This window comes from Larus michahellis, chromosome 17 (genome assembly GCF_964199755.1).
Source record: "Larus michahellis chromosome 17, bLarMic1.1, whole genome shotgun sequence".
NCBI lineage: Eukaryota > Metazoa > Chordata > Aves > Charadriiformes > Laridae > Larus > Larus michahellis.
This window is the reverse complement of record NC_133912.1, coordinates 7,316,200-7,334,426: the sequence shown is the minus strand read 5'-3', so window position 1 is coordinate 7,334,426 and position 18,227 is coordinate 7,316,200. Positions and strand designations below refer to the sequence as shown.

Sequence of the window (18,227 nt, the reverse complement as noted above, 5' to 3'; positions counted from 1 at the left end):
GGTGACAGGGAAGCCAGCCTACACTGGCTGGCTCCTGCAGTAAGCCAGGGCTCCAAGAGTCCCCACTGATGATTTTTCATCCTGAAGAGTTTTGAAGCTCTGAATCCAGTTTCAGAGACAGCTTCAGCATTTCTGCCTTCTTTTGATCCAAATAGCAATCTAGGTTCACATCCTGCTAGCCCATTAAGTACTGAAATTTCTGGAAGACCCTCTAAAGCAGCACCCCATTGCTAGCTTTTGCCCAACTATAGAAGACAAAGGAGCAAGGACTAATGGGAACTTACCCTTCCAATACATTGTTCTTTCTCACCTGCACTAGGGCCAGGGTACAGGCAGAGAGGAGGAAAAAAGATCTAACAGTGCAACAAAGTGTGAGCACCCTTAAGGAAATAAGGCAGTTTTGAGAGAAGCTGACAGACCGAAAGCCCCTTGGGAATGCTGCTAAGCACTCCACTCCCTACAGGAAAGGCAGACTGTACAAACGCCAAATACAAGGATTACCAGGGCAGGACAAAGAAGCAAGTCTCTACTTCCTGAAGTCATGGGAAGAATGCAGCATGAGACACATGAGCTGTGAGGGATTTCTCTACTATTTTAATATAACATCTTTAAAACCAAAAGAATTGTCACTGTCCTGTCTTCATGACCAGGCAGAGAACTACATCTACAGAGGGGGGTAAATGAGGCGTCTTAAGAGGCTGGAGAGCAGCCCTGCGGAAAGAGGTCTGGGGATTTGGGTTGATGGCAAGTTGAATATGAGTCAACAGTGTGCCCTGGCAGCCAACCATGTCCTGGTTAGCTAGCCAGTTGAGGGGGGTGATTGTCCCACTCTGCACTGCAGTGGTGCGGCCCCACCTTGAATACTGTGTGCAGTTTTGGGCACGTTAATATAAGGAGGACATCAAACTATTAGAGAGTGTCCAGAGGAGGGCACCCAAGATGGTGAAAGGTTTCGAGGCCAAGACTTACGAGGAGCAGCTGAGGTCACTTGGCTGGTTCAGCTTGGAGAAGAGAAAGCTGAGGGGTGCCCTTACTGCAGTCTACAATTTCCTCAAGGGGGGCAATTGAGAGGGAGGTGCTGATCTCCTCTCTCTGGTGACCAGCGATAAGACACAAGGAAATGGAATGAAGCTGCATCAGGTGAAGTTCAGATTGGGCATTAGGAAAAGGTTTCTTTGCTGAGAGGAGAGGGTGGTCGGTCACTGGAACAGGCTCCCCAAGGAAGTGGTCACAGCACCAAGCCTGGCAGAGTCCAAGGAGTATCTGGGCGATGCTCTTAGTCATATGATTTCATCTTAGGTAGTCCTGCAAGGTGCAGGGAGTTGGACTTGATGGTCCTTATAGGTCCCTTCCAACCTGAGATAATTCTATGATTCTAAGAATTCCTTTTGGTCCCATGGTGATATCAGTGCTGCTGGTGTGAGGGGAGAAAAGAATAGACCCTTGTGTGGTTTGCAGCCTAAATCTGATTAGGTAGATTTTAAAAACCAATGAAGCAGAATATAAAGAAATGAGTTTTCTTCCATGGCACCAAAAGATGTCCTAGTAACAAGCTTAGGGAAGCACAAGCCATTCCCTGCTGATCACTTGAGTATTTTCCACTCTATTTAGCTGAGAAATTAAACTCTTTATTTGCTGTGCTAAGTTGATTTCAGGAAATTTAGCCTCACACCACAAAAGCCGAGTATATCTCATAAAATGCCCCCAAGAATGGAACACAAATTTATCAGAAATCTTAATGGTAAAGGCCAGTGACAACAACCAGCTTTGACATGGGCAGGGTTTCACTCTACTCTTTATCTCTTTCCTTCCATGAGTCCAGCATATCTGGGAGAAGGCTGTGACTATCAAACTTATGCTTATCTGCAGTTCCTCTACCTGAAGATTCAGTTTTCGCTAAGGGGAAACCACCCCCCCCAAACATATATACATATACAGAAAAGAAGGAAAACACCCAAGGATGTTAGGCAGACTGCACCGCATTCAGTGAGGAGATGCATGCAGAGCAAAGTGGAACAAAGACAACAGCCTCTTCTACCATACTCACTCTCTGCTAAACGGGAGGTGGGTACAGCAGTACTTGCTAAAGAAAGAGAAAGGAAGGTGAAGAGGGGAGTTGATTCCTGTTAAATACTGCCAAGAGATGGAAAATTAAAAAATAAATTGGTAAGATTTTGTCAGACCAAGCCTCTCTGGACACAGAGCGCAAGCAAAGTAAGAGCACTTTGCCAGACCTACATTTTGGATCCCCTGGGAGTTCTTGCTTTAAACCAACTTTCTCATAACACAGGCTCATTAAACACACACCACTGTTCAGCAGCGTTCCCAGGAGTTCAAACCAATGCTGTTCAAGGCCAGAAGAGATTCTGGCCAGCGCTGTGTGTATGGCAGCAAAACACAGCCTACATGACCACTGTTTTGGTGAAGGCCATTGCTAACTATCCTATTGCCAGCTTTTTTATTTTTTTTTTAAATTATATTAAGGTATTTTGATATCAAACCCACACACCATACACATACACTCATGGTTTAATACATATTTGAGTTGCACTTGCACAACAGCTAGAATAGCTGGGGCTCAAAAAGAAACTGTTCACAAAGTCTGTGTGCAGCCTTTGTTTGCCTTCAGATTTATAAGGAAAAGGAAATGCAGAAAAACAGTGAATTGTTGGGATGAAAATGCAAACCCAGGTCAAGTCAGACAGATATCCTCCCAGCCCCACAATTCCCATCTGTGCTAGTATAGTACATCATTAACACTAACTACTTGGGCCTTCATGTGCGTAAGATAGAAAAAAAAGTACTTTTTGCTTATTGAGGAAAATGAAAAAAATCAAAATAACTATGGACATATTCCAGCAGGCATTAAAAAATGGTGTCAGTATTTACACTGAAGTAGAAACTTTAAACAATAGCACAGGGAAAACTAGTTGCTTTGGCTAGTCTGAAAATACAGCCTTGGCTCGCGTCAAAACACAGTTTTTATATTCTTCCCTGTAAAATTTGTGAAACATTTCTGTGATCTTCAAATCACACCAGACTAGGGGACACCCAGCTTCCTCCTGATTTTGACTTTGCCCACAAACAGGTAATATTGCGCGACTGGAATTCCAGCATGGATGAAAAAAAGGCATTTTTGCTGTGCCACCAATTTCTTTACCAGTGCTGCAAACCAGTTCATGATCTGAGACAGGTTTTGAGAAGCCCAGAGAGCAGAAAAAGAATTAAGAGAACCAAATACTTAGAAGGATCACAGCTGCAAGGCATAAATGTGCTTGAAAGAGCATTAACAGAATTTAATTTGTAAATGAAAAAAAACCCACCATCATAGCTCACAAAGAAGAAAGAGAAACCAAACTTACCCTACAAGGGAGACCAGTTAGGGACTACAGACTGATTGATAGCCAACTGCCACGTTAAAAAAAAAAAAAAAAAAAAGAAAAAATTCCTCTACAAGTGTGATTTAATGGTCTTCAAAGCCACGTACCTGTCCCCAAGTGATGAACATGAGGCTTAGCAGACAGATCTGTCGATGTGGCTGAAACAAAGCTTTTAATGTTCTTTTTCCTCTCTTCTTAATTGGATCTTTTCCCTTTTCCTGTGGTACTGATCTGCATAGAGACTGAATATCTAAGCCCTTATCTCCCTTGTGTATCCTTGACTATGTCCAATTCAGAAGGGCCTACCAAATCATTTGCCTGACAGTTAAAATACTAACCACAATTGACTTCATGTAAGGGATATATTACTTCTACCGAAATTAACAAGCTCCAAACAATTTTAGGCAACGGGCTGCACATAAGTTCTTGGAAACATGTCTCCCACTTGACTCTTTGTAACTACTGCAATTTGGAATTCTGTCTATCCATCTGTCCATTCATTCATCTAGCTTGACTACCAATCCATCCATCTTGTTAGTGGTTCACCAAGTCCAAGCTTTTGGGTAATACAATCCTTAAGGAAAAATAGCACAAGCATGATTCAAACTCTGTTATTAGGGTTAAAAAAAAAAAAAATTCTTTCCTTTTTTACTTCAACTTCAGAAATCTCAAAGATTGTGATAGCAGCTTCATAAAGCTTACCAATGCAATCTTGGGAATAACAACAGTTCACCACAAGGACATATACTTTAATAAGCAGAATAATGCTCACTTAGATAAAGAGGTTTCTTTTGGCTGCCATTGTTTAACTCTGATTTGAAAGGCACAAAGCTATGGAGCATACAATGTTTCACTGAACCCAACTGACAATTAAACTTATCCATCAGATCTCTCTAACTCATTTTGCACTGGGAAGGGGGAAACATGCATTTTTTTTTTATTTAGTATGAGGTTTATTTATTTATTTGAGTATACGATCTACACAAGTGCTGGAAGACTTTCCAAAGACCACAAAGTATTAGTGAGAAGAGGCAAAAAATGTTAATTTTTTCTTGAAGTTTTTACTTTCAAAGAAAGTAAAAGGTACTAAAAATTCTGAAGTTTTTGGTTAGCTCTTAATTGGTCTAAACCAGATCTGCAATTTAGCTAAAACTTTCTACTGGTTTGTTGTTGGTGGTTTTTTTTTCTGAATTACCTACATTTCATTAAAATTTGAAATTTTTTCATCGATTCATAAACATTAAGCCTTCCACTACTCCACTCTGTAATCAACAAGCTAACTATTATTATTAGACAATCACTAAGTTAAATATTTGAATTGCATGCTTTACAATAAAGACAAAGACGTTAACCCCTAATTCTGTTCTAAAAAGAGCACTATTACCCATAGTAGGATGGCTATTCTAGTGTCAGTCTTGTTAGGAAATGGACAGTACCAGTTACTTCATTTCTAAAGACCCTGAGAGGAAAAAGGTACTAGATTAAAAGCTGATGTTATGTATGTTAGAGGAACACTCTAGGAATATAAAAAGAGAGTGGAAGAAATGCAGAGAGGCACTTACGTGAGTGAGGGATGCCTGCAGTTTTTCCATGGATGGAACAGATAAAAATAAAAGACAGATAGACAAAAAAAAATAAGATGTAGAAGAGGTGAGGAGATAGAGAACATGGAGCTGGAAAATCAAAATACCATCAGCTGTCTCAAATCCAACCCTAGGGAGTCGGTAGGTTACAGGAGTTATCACAACAGATGGGACATCAATTGTGAGGGCTACCTTACTGCACAGAGCCTGGGATTTCCAAGCAACAAGGCATGTGTACTGTCCCATACTGCTTGGCAATTCTAGTGAGGCAGAAGTTGGCAGACTATAATCAAGACCATGCACAGCTCACAGGGCCTCAAAGCATGCACGTAAATTGGCTAGGAATATGACTAGCTCTGAATTCAGGAAAAGATCCTGCATAGTCCTTTCAGAAGAGCTATGAAACAGGTACATGAGTACAGTTGTGATGGTGGGAAAAAGAAAAGGCTGTAGATCTAAACGCAAGTGTAATGGGAAAGAAGAACCCCAGGGGTTGGGGATGGTTGAATACAGATCCTAATACTTGGATGAGGTTGCGTACCAAGGATAAGAGGCCACCTCCCTCCCCTGCCTGCTTTCGGCACATCTGCCCTACCTACTCTGCACTTTTTTTTCCCCCCTTTCTCTACCTTCCTGTCTTGAATAACTCTCTCTGGTTTTTGATTCTTGTCACTTTTGTTCCTAGTTGAAACAGAAGGGAAAGTGTTATGCCACAGCAGAGCATCCTGCCATTGGAGTGAAATATTACCCATTAAAGCAGAAAAGAGGTTGTGGAAATTGCCTTACATGCTGCACGGGTACCTTATGCAGTGATATGCAGAAAAGAGAAATCTCCCCCCCTCCCCCTCCTTCCACACTTCATGGCCAGTCCTACGCTGAACCTCTAAACTTCCAATTTGCAAAAAACCTGCCTTGTGATATGACATTACATGCTCTATGACCAATGCCCTTCTCAACTCACTGCTTTTTCTTATTAAAACTCTCCATGGCACAGTCCCTCTCTTTGACAATACGAAGTTTATATTAGTAACCCAGGGCACAAACTAGTAGAAATAAAATAGCTCCTCTACCTCCTACCTTCAAAGAAGGTTTTTAATTAGTAATGAAATTCACTACAATCAAAAAGCACAACAAAAACAAAGGGTGCAGAAGAAGGGTCTGCAAAAGAAGATGGTGTCATCCATGCATGGCAGAGATTCCCTGGAAAGATGCAAGGAAAGAGAGCCAGAGGGAGGTCTCAGTTTTACTTACGAACTGGTTGTGTCTTGAAGTCAGATGGTAGGCTAATCTCACCCACACCCTTGCCATTGACCGCAGACAGTCTCACGGAGTAGGTTGTTTCAGGTTTCAGGCCAGTGATAGTGATCACACCCTCCACATTTGCTGTTGCAGAAACAAGGGAGAAAGGGCAAAGAAAGGCTCAGGCTTTAACTCAACAATAAATGCTATGTTTCTATCATACAGTTTTGCCACGCTCACCCCAAATAACAGAGTCCTCTTCTGGGCCCAGCCTCACATAAACAGTGCAGGCAAAGAGAAAAGGTCAGAGCTATCACCTCTGTGTCAACCAGCTGATTAGAGAGGTGTATTGCCACAGCCTCTCTAGAGGGTATGTAGCAGAGTTCGTGATAGACACCAGAGGGCATCAGCCCTTGGCCTGTGCCAAGTTGCTCCTTGAATAATGCTCTTCAAGACCACTGTCATGTGGGGATAGTAGATGTAACACCTAGAACTGCTCATCTGTTGGGCTGCACGATCCAACTGAAAGCAAAGCCTTCAGCAGGAGAGAAACCCATCTCTCTCCTTTAACAATCCGTAAGGAGGTCAGACGCAATGTAAGAGATGGAAAGAAGCTGCTGTGGGGTCATCGTGATATGAAGAAAGAAATAAGCTCTTTTTTTCCTGCACTCAAAAGGCGCTCAAAGCCATCCTATCACTCCCCCTCCTCAGCGGGACAGGGGAGAGAAAACAGAACAAAAGGCTTGTGGGTTGAGATAAGGACAGGGAGATAACTCAGCAATTACAGTCATGGACACAACAGACTCGACTTGGAGAAAATTAATGTATTGCCAATCCAATCAGAGTAGGGTAATGAGAAATAAAACCCAAACCTTAAAAACACCTTCCCCCCACCCCTTCCTTCTTCCCAGGATTAACTTTACTCCCAAATTCTCCACCTCCTCCCCAAAGCGGCACAGAGGGATGGGCAATGGGGGTTGTGGTCAAACACAACATCACAATGACATTACATTCTCTATGACCAATGCCCTTCTCAGCTCGTTGCTTTTTCTTATTAAATCTCTCCATGGCATAATCCCTTCTTTTTGATGCTCCGCTCTGACTTTCCCCTAAAGAAAGTCAGTCTTTTGAGATGCAGGTGGGGGAGGTAACATCTTGTTTTATCATCCTACCTTCTTTTGCATCATACAGCCTCGAATGCCATTCTCCCTCACCCAGTGCTCTCCACTCTGCTTTGTACTTGAGGATGGGCACCCCTCCAGTAGCTTCAGGCTCATCAAACTCCACCTGGGCAGTACTGGAATAGGGCTCCACTCTGTCAATGGAAGGAGAGGATGGAGTATCTGAGGGAGGAAGAGAAAACAACCAGTGATACAGAAGACAGCAGGAAACAAGGATGCCCAGTTCCAGTGGCAACAAAACCAGAAAACTAGGAATATCAAACACACTCTTGTCATGACTTCACAAAGGAGAAGGGTAGGCCTAAGGCCCCCCTCAGGGGGGGAAGATTGTTAAGAGTGCTTTTAAGAACGCTAATTAGTGCAGAAACCTTCATCTTGTCTCTCCTCTAAGAGGCTAGAGACTTGCACTACCTTCTTCAAAGGGGACAACCAGAGCAGAGTAGCAAGAGCATCCTGGATGCTATTCTGTCCCCACAGTCTCTTCCATAGGGCACTCCAATGCATAGCTTGACCATTCTTAAATCTGCCTCTATAGCAGCCATGAGAGGACACCAGAGGCCCTTCCAGTCTGTCGTGCAGTCAGACACTCGGCCTCTTTGGCTGGTACACAGTACTCCGAGGTTTCTCTCTTGCACTACCTGTACTATTAGGAATATTTTGCTGATTTTGAGAAGCACACGTGCATGCATATGCACATGTGCAATGGCTGTCAGAAATCAAAGATCACAGCTCTGTCAAAGAGTACTGGAAGCGCAGAAAAGAATGAGACCCTTCAGAAACAAAGAAACAGAGATACTGAGGATCTTCTTGTTTACAACCCATCCCAACGCAAAAATCTATGAACAGTCTCTCTGAAACTAGAAAAGAACGGTCACTCTGACACCTCAGCTCAAGGGCTGCGTTTGCATTTCCTTATCTCCCTGCCTGGGATGCTCACCTGCCTGCACAAGAATGAACTCTGAGGACTCTTGGCCAATGCGGTTCACAGCAGTGCAGTTATAGTTCCCAAAGTCATTTTCAGAGTCCGGTGTCACCTGTGGAAAGAATGAGAAGACTCATGCTTGGATCAGAAAACCCTTTTCACTCTCTGAATGCACTCTGCATTTTGATGGGGAGAGAAGCTGCAATAAAGTACATGTGCTAATCTTCTAAGGGCTGTCCACAGAGGGGGGAACTGCAGTGGGCAAGAAAGTCAAAGGCAAGGAGGGGTTGGTGTCTTCTGTTACCTGATTTTCTTCACATTTATGTGCCAGAAACAACACACAACTTCTTGCCTACCAACAGGGTGCCCTGACAAAAGACTTAACTCCTTCAACATCAGGAACATAAATTATTTGATAGCACCGAGCCTTCCTGGCTGCATATGCCTTCTCTTCTCCTTGTTTTTCCTCACCTCCAGGTAGCTTGCTGATGGAGTGTTGTAGATCTTGATATTACTGTAGTTTGAGCTGGGAAGCAGCTGTCCATCCCGGAACCAGGATATGACAGCACTGGGGTAAGCAAATACCTCACAGGTGATGTTCACTTGATTCCCTTCCCAGGTATAGACAGCCACAGGGCCCTGAAGCTTGGGGGCATCTGAAAGATAGACACATCTGTGAAGGCAATTTGAGCCAGAAAATCTCCTAAAGTAGCGAAGTCAGCATCACTTTGAGGATCCCTTGGCTGGGGTCCAGTTTAATGTGGGGAACAGAATCTAATATAGGAATCTATATATATAATCTAACAGGAACTGTCTTCTCATCTGGGGGGGGATAAAGGGCATCTTTTGACAAAGGACATGAGGACGAAACCTACTCAGTCCCAAAGGCTGCTCCTAACACAATGTGGGAGGAGGAGCAGAGAGCATGCTATGCATCTAGGGAAATGCATACCAGAAAGTTCTCCTACAGAAGAACTCTGATGCACCCAACAAATCGAACTGTGGCAGATTCATGGCCCATAGTCTTCCCAAGGTGCAACTAGTATCCCAGCTGGAGACAGCTAGAGCAAACGTTTGCATGTATGCACACAGCAACATGCCTCCAACAGCATTATTTCAGACCGAATTGCCTCCCATGCCCTCTACCTAAACAACACACATTTCCCTAGCTGTAAGCGCCTTGGTCTCATCACTGAAAAAGGAAATCAAAACAGTCTGCCCTCTAAACACATGAACACCCTTCCCACCCCATCCTCCACTTCTTACACTGCACTTCAAGGTACATGGCTTGGGAGTCCTGCCCGATGGTGTTGCTGGCTGTGCATACATATTCTCCAGCATCTGTGTACTGAATTTCTTTGAGAGTCAAGGACGACACCCGGGCATGGCTACGTACTATGATGCGTCCATCCAGGGTCTGGCAGGAAAGGAAAAAAGAGTTAGAGGCTGAGCTCTGAGCCTGTGGTGCAGACTAAAGGGATAAGAACAAACGCAAGCCTACCTCACACCCACGCTTCAGTGCTCAGTACTTCAAAAGTGATCACCTGAGGCCAGGTGAAATCATGGGCACAGAGAGGCGTTTACAAAAGCAACAAGAAGATTCCTTGTTGCATGGGACCAATTGCAGTGATTCAAAGCACTCAGGAAAAAATAAAAAATGAAACGAAGGACCAAAGTATCAGATGCTACTGTGTGTCTGAGGACAGCTAGATAACGTCAAGCTTCTTCCCAGAAAGAAAATTGTAGAGATCCAGCTCTGGTTAAAATTTTTTGCCAGCACGCTCTTGTAGAAAACCTCCCCAACAGCTACTGTGTTTCTGCTCAGAGAATTCAGGCCTTCCTCTTCTCTCATTGATACTCCTTTTATTTTTTATGTCTTTGAAATGGCATTAATAAGAACAGATCCAGCCCTCAAGAGCTGTATCAGGCAAAATGAAAGCTCCGAACTTTCACCTGAACGTGGCACTGAAGAGAGCAAGGTACAGTGAACAGGGCATGAAAACTATGTGACCCTTCTAGAGACAAGTCTGCTTCAAGGTCTTGTGATGCATCAAGAAAATTCTAGAGCAATCTGCATTGGTTATATGCCAGTTTAGAAATTGCTCCCACATACGAGAAAGTGGGGGGATGTCAATGACAGAGACAGAATGTAAAATCCAGACTACCATCTGCTCAAAGTGATTGTGGCCACCCAGTGATCCCAGCCCATTCCACATCACTGTGTTGGTTTGTTTTTTCCCCCCCCCCTCTCCAATTCGTTACCAAAGCCCTAGCGCTCTCTTAATACATGAAGTGCACAAAGCCATGGATTCCGCCTTCCACTCTGGTGCTTGTGCATCAGCTTGGAAGCTTTAAAGCACCAACTCTCTCATCTAGTTTCCAAAGTGGCACAAGCGAACAAACTAGGCACCCTCACATCTGTGCCTGCTGCTGCAGCCTGCCACACCTAATGCAATTAATGCTTCAAGAACGTTAATTTTCTTGGAAGATACAGGACAAGTACTGAGATTATGAGTAAAAACCCTGAGGATATTAAACAGCCAAATGCACTGAGCTGTAGCACAAAGTACATCTCTGGTACCTCAAGTGGTCAGATCCTCTGGGCCAGAAGCCTCTTTCTGTTGTGAGCTAGTGGTCTCAATCTCTAAGACTGACAACGTTTCTACAAGTAAATGTGATTACCTCTGTTAGTTCTGAATAGTACTTCATTTGAGCTAGTCAAATTTCATATGCACAAACCCAATATCCTTTGATGACACAAAACCAATTATATGTATTTTTCTTCTCTCTTCTACACTGCATGCGGGTCTGCTGCAATCCCCAACCAACACCACGAGCTACAAGCTCCACTCCTTCTCCTGTGCGTGGTCCCTTATGTTGCTGGGAACAGTTCTATATTTCATGTACATGTGGTGCTGTGTGCCTCATTTCCCAGAACCAGGGAAGGAACCCTTAACACAACATTAGTCCATTGTGGTATCTTACACAACCAAATTCCGCTTTTATCTTTCTTCACTGGTTGACTACATTGTTATCCTTTTGTCTGACTTGTGATTTGACTCCAAAATCCAGCTCACTTCTGAAACTATTGCAGTAGGATCCATAAATATCAAGATTCCAGATTTGCAGAGGCTCCCACAAGTTGAGTGAATATTCTAAATACTCATCTTTGAGACCTCATCAGCAGGCAAGAGTATAAACATGGCAAAATATCAGCACATGATCATTACAGCAAACCTGCCTTTTCCCCACTTTGTCAAGATCTAATACAAACAAAAGAGTGATAGGCAGTCATGGTTGAATTATAACTTTACAAGTAATGCAACTGATTCTGAAATGAAGCTCTGTTTCTTAGTGCAAAAAGCACAAGTAAAGAAAAACCAGGGAAAAATACTCCAAAGAAGAGAAAAATGTCTACCCAAGAAAGCATGCTACTAGTTTTCTTTATTCATATTTCAGGGCATCAGATGCTACCAATTCCCAGCTATTAGAGACATAGGATAGGTAGAAACTTGTGAGACAGGTGTAGACACTTGTAATCCCTTTACCTAACCTCTTTGATTTCGAGGATTTTGGATAACAAAATGCTTCATAGTCATGAAGGGACAATCCTAACAGACAGAAGCAATAATTCATGCCATAGCAACTGCCACTCTACAGAAAAGGGTATGATGGTTCTCTATATCAACAATTACTACAACTTATCCTGAGATACATGGAGGTGTTTTTCTCCAAATTCTGACAATTCCATATGACACATAGTCACTATGTACAAAGCTGGCCTAGATTTCAATACTTTGGTGACAAAGGGGAAGAGGAGAAACAAGTAGGAAATGCATTTACCCCCTCCCTTCTCCACCTTCTGGATTTTTCAGTCCTTTCACGAACAAGTATCCATGACCTAATTTCACATCCATGTCTTCTCCTCGCCCACTATTGACACGGTGGACATCATTACAAAACAGCACTTGGAAATCCTGACCACAGCTACAAATTCCATTGAAGGAAGATGAGTTGTCTCTCCTAATTCTGGGCTTGCACTGCACTAACCAGAACTCATCTGCAGCTCTTAATAGTCGTAAAGTTGCACTAATTCTCAGTTACCAGAAAGGCATCACACCAGTTTGTGGTGTAACCGAGGTATGATTTTGCATGTAATTCAGTTCTTTAGCATCTGTTGGTGATAATGTGAGGGGGTTTTGTTAGCATATGCTGCTAATATGACTTTCAACAATTCTCCAGTATATGCAGGACCAGAAAGGTGAACTGAGACTATGGGCTGTGCACAGTAAGTAGAGCTGACTGTCGTTCAGAGGAAGAAGCAGCCAACTGCAATTGTGCCTCCAAAGCAAGGAAAGCAAGATTTAACAAGCATATATGCTGCTATGACCAAAGGTCATAGAGACTTCCTTACTTTAAACTAGCTAATGCATTTCTAAGAGTGAAATGCTTAACGCCAAGTATTCACTCAGCTTCCCAAGACCTGAAATCCCTGCCACTCTACTACACTGCTAAAAGACCCCATGCTAGCTATTTAAAAAAATATGTCTACACAAGCTGTGACAGTAAGCTTCAACAGCATTCTCACAGAACCCCACTTAGATTTAAGACAGAGACACAATAAGAAATTTAGAGACAGCAAGCTTAATAGTATTAGTGCTCATATTAATAAAAAGCTTGAGACAGAGAGCACAGTGAAAACACTGGGGATGGGGTTGCGGGGAGTAGAAAGGAGTCAGAGACAATTGTAATAGAAATTATCACGAGGCCTGAATAGATGCAACTACTCAAATTCCAAATTCTTCAACGCAAACTGGTCTGAATATCCAATGCCTTCACTTGCCACAATTCAACTATTGCAACAGATTATTTTGAAGTAAAAATGGGCAATTTCTTCTCAGTCTCATACGAAACAAAGGCGGATGGTGCTTAAGTTAGATGTTCACTTTGTTTAGGCCACACCAGTCTCCATGGTTTAAGACAGCTTAAAAATAAAAAAGAATTCAGGATACCCAGAGCCTCCTCAAAGTTGATCCTAAAAATACGAGTCACCCAGTTCGAATAGCTAATTTTGTTCTCTACCTAAGCCCTATTATTTGCTTGGAAACATACTTTCTGGTTGATTTTGAAGCAAGAATGCTACAAATCAGGTGCATGTAAAGGTAGGTTATTATAATTATTTTCAAAATACAGCACTGAATGTGAAATAAAACAGCAACAAACCACATTTGCACCAAACAATTACTGCATTATCCTACACCCTCTCAATGACCCTTGCAAATCAAAGACAAATAAAAATTAAGCAATTTGGAGCATTTTCTGGAGAAATATAACTTGTGAGAGATTTATCTGCATTGATTTTGAAATGGAACATGATGCAGTTGTCCTTTAAGAGAAGGTCAAACTTCAGGAGCACCATGAGCAAACAGATGAGTTGGCTGGAGCAGAAGAGGCTATCTTTGGGAAAAAATATGTTCCCAGAATACATCCTGTTGCTAATTCTTTAAACTCTAGAAGAGAGATATGATGCACAGCGGTAGCATAGAAGAAAATGGCGAAAGCAGTGTTTTTCAGATTTTACATTTGCTTTTATTTTTGTATTATTTTTTTTAAAGTGACAACCTGAATTACTCACCCCAACACAGCTAGTTTGCTCATCCAAAAATGCATTACTATATGCCAAGCAACTTCTAACTCTATAAGCTGTTTCTTTTATGTATTGATATTTAATTTGTTCATATTATTAATGCTGGTTTAGTTGGCGTGGTTACTGGACTAGAGATTTGTTAATCTGTAATGCTTAAAACAACCAAAACCAAAAAACTAAGAAGTTTGCTAAAGGTCTGATAATCTTATACCTCTTGTTTCTCGGGCCGGGTCCACGAAGCCTGGAGAGAACAGATATAAAACACAACAACAGAAAAAAAGCAATAAAAGTTTATCAAAGGTTGCTTTTAGGTATCATAGTGTATGCACCACATTGTGTTCTGTGCACATGCAGGCTCCAAGTTGTATATCTCATGTGTGTGGGGTGATCACAATTTCCATCTCCCAACAAAACCTCAATTTAGATTTGCATTCAAAATTTAATATCCTATGAATCAGCCTTAAAATGATAAAGCAAAGGCTACTGATACCTAAAGATTGCTTCTGTTTTTACATATTGAGTGGCTATTTCCCTTGGCGCATCTCACTGTTTCTAGAAACCTGTTCCCAGCATGGCGGGGAAGTGATTCTGATGACCTCAGTCACTAAATTTCGAAGAAAGTTATGGAACTTACTTTCTAACACTGGCTTGTTAGCCACCCTCACACACTGATTAACATTAACACTCATATCGTTAATGTGATCATGCATTTGTACAAATTTTTACATGCATACTGTGCCAGGAGTAGGAGACCTTGAGCTGCAGAGCAGTGAAACAGCATGACCCCCCTGGACAGGAGGTAGCAGGGCAGAACCTTGTACCTCCAGTTGATAATGTCCAGCTCATTATGCTTAGGGATGTGTGCACCCAATCCTTACTGGGCTTGGGACAACCAAGCAACAGGCATCAGTGAAACATGCACAAACCTTACCAATAAACATACATTTCCCATTCAGAGAAAGCCACCAACAGCGTGAAACATATTCACTGTGGTTCAGAAAGACCAAAGTTGCTGGGTTCTGTTTTTCCCCTATAATTTATCTTTCAAATATTTTTCTTCTGGTCTCTATTTCAGTGGCAAGTTGATCCATTTTAGTTCAGGAGTCAAAAATCACCTGCTAATATCACAGCCATGATGGCATTATTGAATGTGAGGCACAAGCATTGCTGACGTGTGGTTATAACAGCACACACAAGAATGACATTACAGAAATGGAGATGAAAGCTTAGGAAATGAGAATTAAAAACATGGTATTGTTTTCACCGTGCTTTTAGTGAACATTGTGAGACTTTAGTATTAACATATGGTACAGACAGCCTCATTTTAGAACGTTATCTGATAAAAGCAAGTTATTCACTTGTAACTAGAGGCCTGAAGTGCAGCCACTTGAAGAGAAGCTCACCAACATCTATACAGGCTAGGACACTCCCATCATCTGCTCATTTCTATGTACATATATATCCTGTTGTGCACAAGTTCCTTGAAAGCTTAACAGGCAACCATATTAATTCAGCATAATCCCTTTTTGATGTACAAGTCATTCTCTGTACCTGAGTAAGCTAGGCTAGCTACAGAACTGCCTTGCTTATACCCATGCAAGTTCACTTCCGATCCTATTCACTCAGTCTCTATGGTGTCAGCACAAATGGATTTAAAAAAAAAAAAAAAAAAAAAAAAAGAGAGAGAGAGATCTTTTTATCTGTTGCTGTTCAGTACCTGTCAGCCTAAAGGAAGATTAAGGAGAAAAAAAAGCCTGTTCCCACACTCCTGAAGTTTGCTGATGTCACTTGTGGGTGTGGGGAAAAAAGGCAGAACCACATTCTCCATCCTGGAGAGTTTCATACTAACTCTCCCTCATCAATACGAAGAGATACACAAGCTCTACTCAGCACCAAAGGTAAAGGGCCGATAACACTGTACAGGTTAAACTGCAATTAAGGTAAAGGCGGAAGAATACCAGAGCTGATATCTTCCTCTGTTCTTTGATTCCTTCATTCTGGTAAGAAAATGTTCACTTTATTGTTGACTTTCTGTAGAGAAAATTGTAATGTGATGCAGGTCACAATAGCTAGCACAGGAGGCCAGACAGCAGTACTGGGTGAGATCCTACACTGAAGATATGCCTAATGACAGCTCTGGCAAGAAGTTAAAAGGCCTGCATAAAAGCATCACCTGCTACCTGTTCCCGTTCCTCACACGCTGGGCTATACTGCTGGATAAGAAACGTAGGACTGTCTCTGCAACTGTGTCATGAAAGTGTGTTTGAGAGTAGCCAGTGACTACCTCACCCAAAAATCTGACAGGAAACACACTCCTGTCTGCACTAAAATTGTATCACTTGTATACACCAATACACAACAGATCAAAACTATATTTGCTGTATCACAGTTAGCATTCTGCTAGAGCAATAGAAGAAACATGTCTCTTAAAAGGGTGTGAAATACACTGAAGGTGATGAGGAATACGCATACTGGCTTGGTCAGCTTTACATCTGGTATCATTCAAAGAGAAAGCATTCCTCCTCCCTGCAACGGCACAGCAATAAATATCTGAGGTAAGATAAAGCCAAACCATTTCAAATCATCATGTTGATGACTTTCCAGGCCTGTTAGTTCTTGCTATGTTCTGCCGTAGTGATAGACAGGAATCTCAGACTGACAGGGCAAAAGTTTGTCCTAAGTAGTGTGTTCCCACATTGACAACCAAAGTAAACCACACATAAGCAATTTGTTTTGTTTTAAATTTTACTTGCACTCTTTGCAGGGCAGAAGAATGCAAGCTGCCAGCTTACTAGTAAAAGGAAGTTTCCACCATGCCAGTATCTGGAACTTCGGTCTGCTCATTTGTGTTGGTATACAGTTCCCAATCATCTGATTTTGCTAGAGCACAATCACAACAACTTACCTTTGCGGACCATCCTCAAAGCAAAAGACTCTTTGTCCAAGGGGTGCCATATTATGTAGGCATAGCCACAGAGAGGAGAATCTTTTGCTATGCATGCTAGAATATCAACAGGCCTCTCAGGAACGCGTGGGAATGTTGAAATAGTTGTCACGTTGTCAACCTAGGTGTTTGGGCTATAGCACCTCCTGCCCCTTGCCCACATGTCAGACCGTCTCCGTTCATGAACAAAGACTGAAGGAGGAAAAAAACCTCTAAGCCAGAGAGGGGTTCTTTTTTGTTTTGTTTGGGGTTTTGGGTAGGTTTTTCTGAAGTATAAAATGTTCATGGGAGTTAAGGCACCTGTAGGCCTTTAAAAAGCTGGACTGAAGTATGATTACAAAAGAAAACAACATGTAGCAAGACAGATGCATCCAAGTATCTAAAGCATATTCAAAAGTAGGGCCTGATAATTTTAAAAATAGTATTGTTCGTCCCACATCAAAGACCACCCATTTCCCTGACCTATCCCAGAGACAGTAAGTAATAGTAAACTGAATATACGTATTTGGTTGTACATGTAATAGAATGCTTATCAGAGCTATTTTGACCTGAGGATTTTCTAGACATCTGTACCATTCACGTAAACTTACAGCACAAGATAGAGAATGGGAAAAAGTAAAAAACAAAACAAAACATACACGCAAAAAATTAAAATCCTGCCTAGAAAGTGCATGGTATATGATCAAAAAATAATCTTTGCCCGGAAGGTTTGAACAAGTACACGAGACACATACCTCAAACCTTCGATTTCCCCATCTATACATGAAACTATTAGAGTATTAACATTTTCCTTAATATTGATCACCAACTTAACAGCATCAAATGGGATATATGAGAGTCTCAAAAATGGTTAGCAGTTTTGCCACTGAGATCTTGTTAGTTTAATTGCGCTGGACAAATGGGACTCTCTGTAAACAGGCTCTCCTACTGACTTCTACTTGATTTAGTGTTATTTCAGTTTTTATATTCTTCTCCATGTAAAAGCTCTTTTCCATGGCTGTGAACCAAACTCCAGTACTAGAAGCACTAGAGCGCTTAGCTCCTCCCACTGCTCTCCCAGAAAGAACAAGACCATGAATAACCTTATCCTGTCAAAACAGGTCCTCCAATCATGCTGTAGTGACAGCCCAAGCCAACAGCTTTTGAAGACAATGGAAATCTCTCTCTAAACATTGCAAGGATTTACACTAGCCTGTGAATCCAAGATGATGTTAAGAAAGAATTAAGGCTGGAAAACTTTGGCACCCCGATTAATAAGTTACACGTTAACAACATGGTGAAGAGCTGACATCATGGGGGCAATTAAAAAAGCTCATTTAGGAGGCTATAAT

General features: G+C 41.9%; 1 protein-coding gene across 12 annotated transcripts in view; it reads right to left on the bottom strand.

Moving 5' to 3' along the window:
* Positions 1-18,227, bottom strand: part of NCAM1 (neural cell adhesion molecule 1) — a 145,110-nt gene that overhangs the window by 31,937 nt on the left and 94,946 nt on the right. For 4 of the 12 annotated variants that reach the window (XM_074561197.1, XM_074561193.1, XM_074561199.1 and 1 more), the window contains exons 9-14: positions 14,164-14,193; positions 9,572-9,722; positions 8,777-8,961; positions 8,321-8,417; positions 7,375-7,545; positions 6,215-6,346 (exon numbers count right to left, since the gene is read on the bottom strand). In XM_074561197.1, the coding sequence (XP_074417298.1) occupies positions 6,215-6,346; positions 7,375-7,545; positions 8,321-8,417; positions 8,777-8,961; positions 9,572-9,722; positions 14,164-14,193 (766 nt within the window). Of the gene's footprint in view, positions 1-2,047; positions 2,084-4,942; positions 4,958-6,214; positions 6,347-7,374; positions 7,546-8,320; positions 8,418-8,776; positions 8,962-9,571; positions 9,723-14,163; positions 14,194-18,227 lie in introns of all 12 variants that reach the window. The other 8 variants (XM_074561198.1, XM_074561203.1, XM_074561194.1 and 5 more) reach the window with 3 other exon arrangements.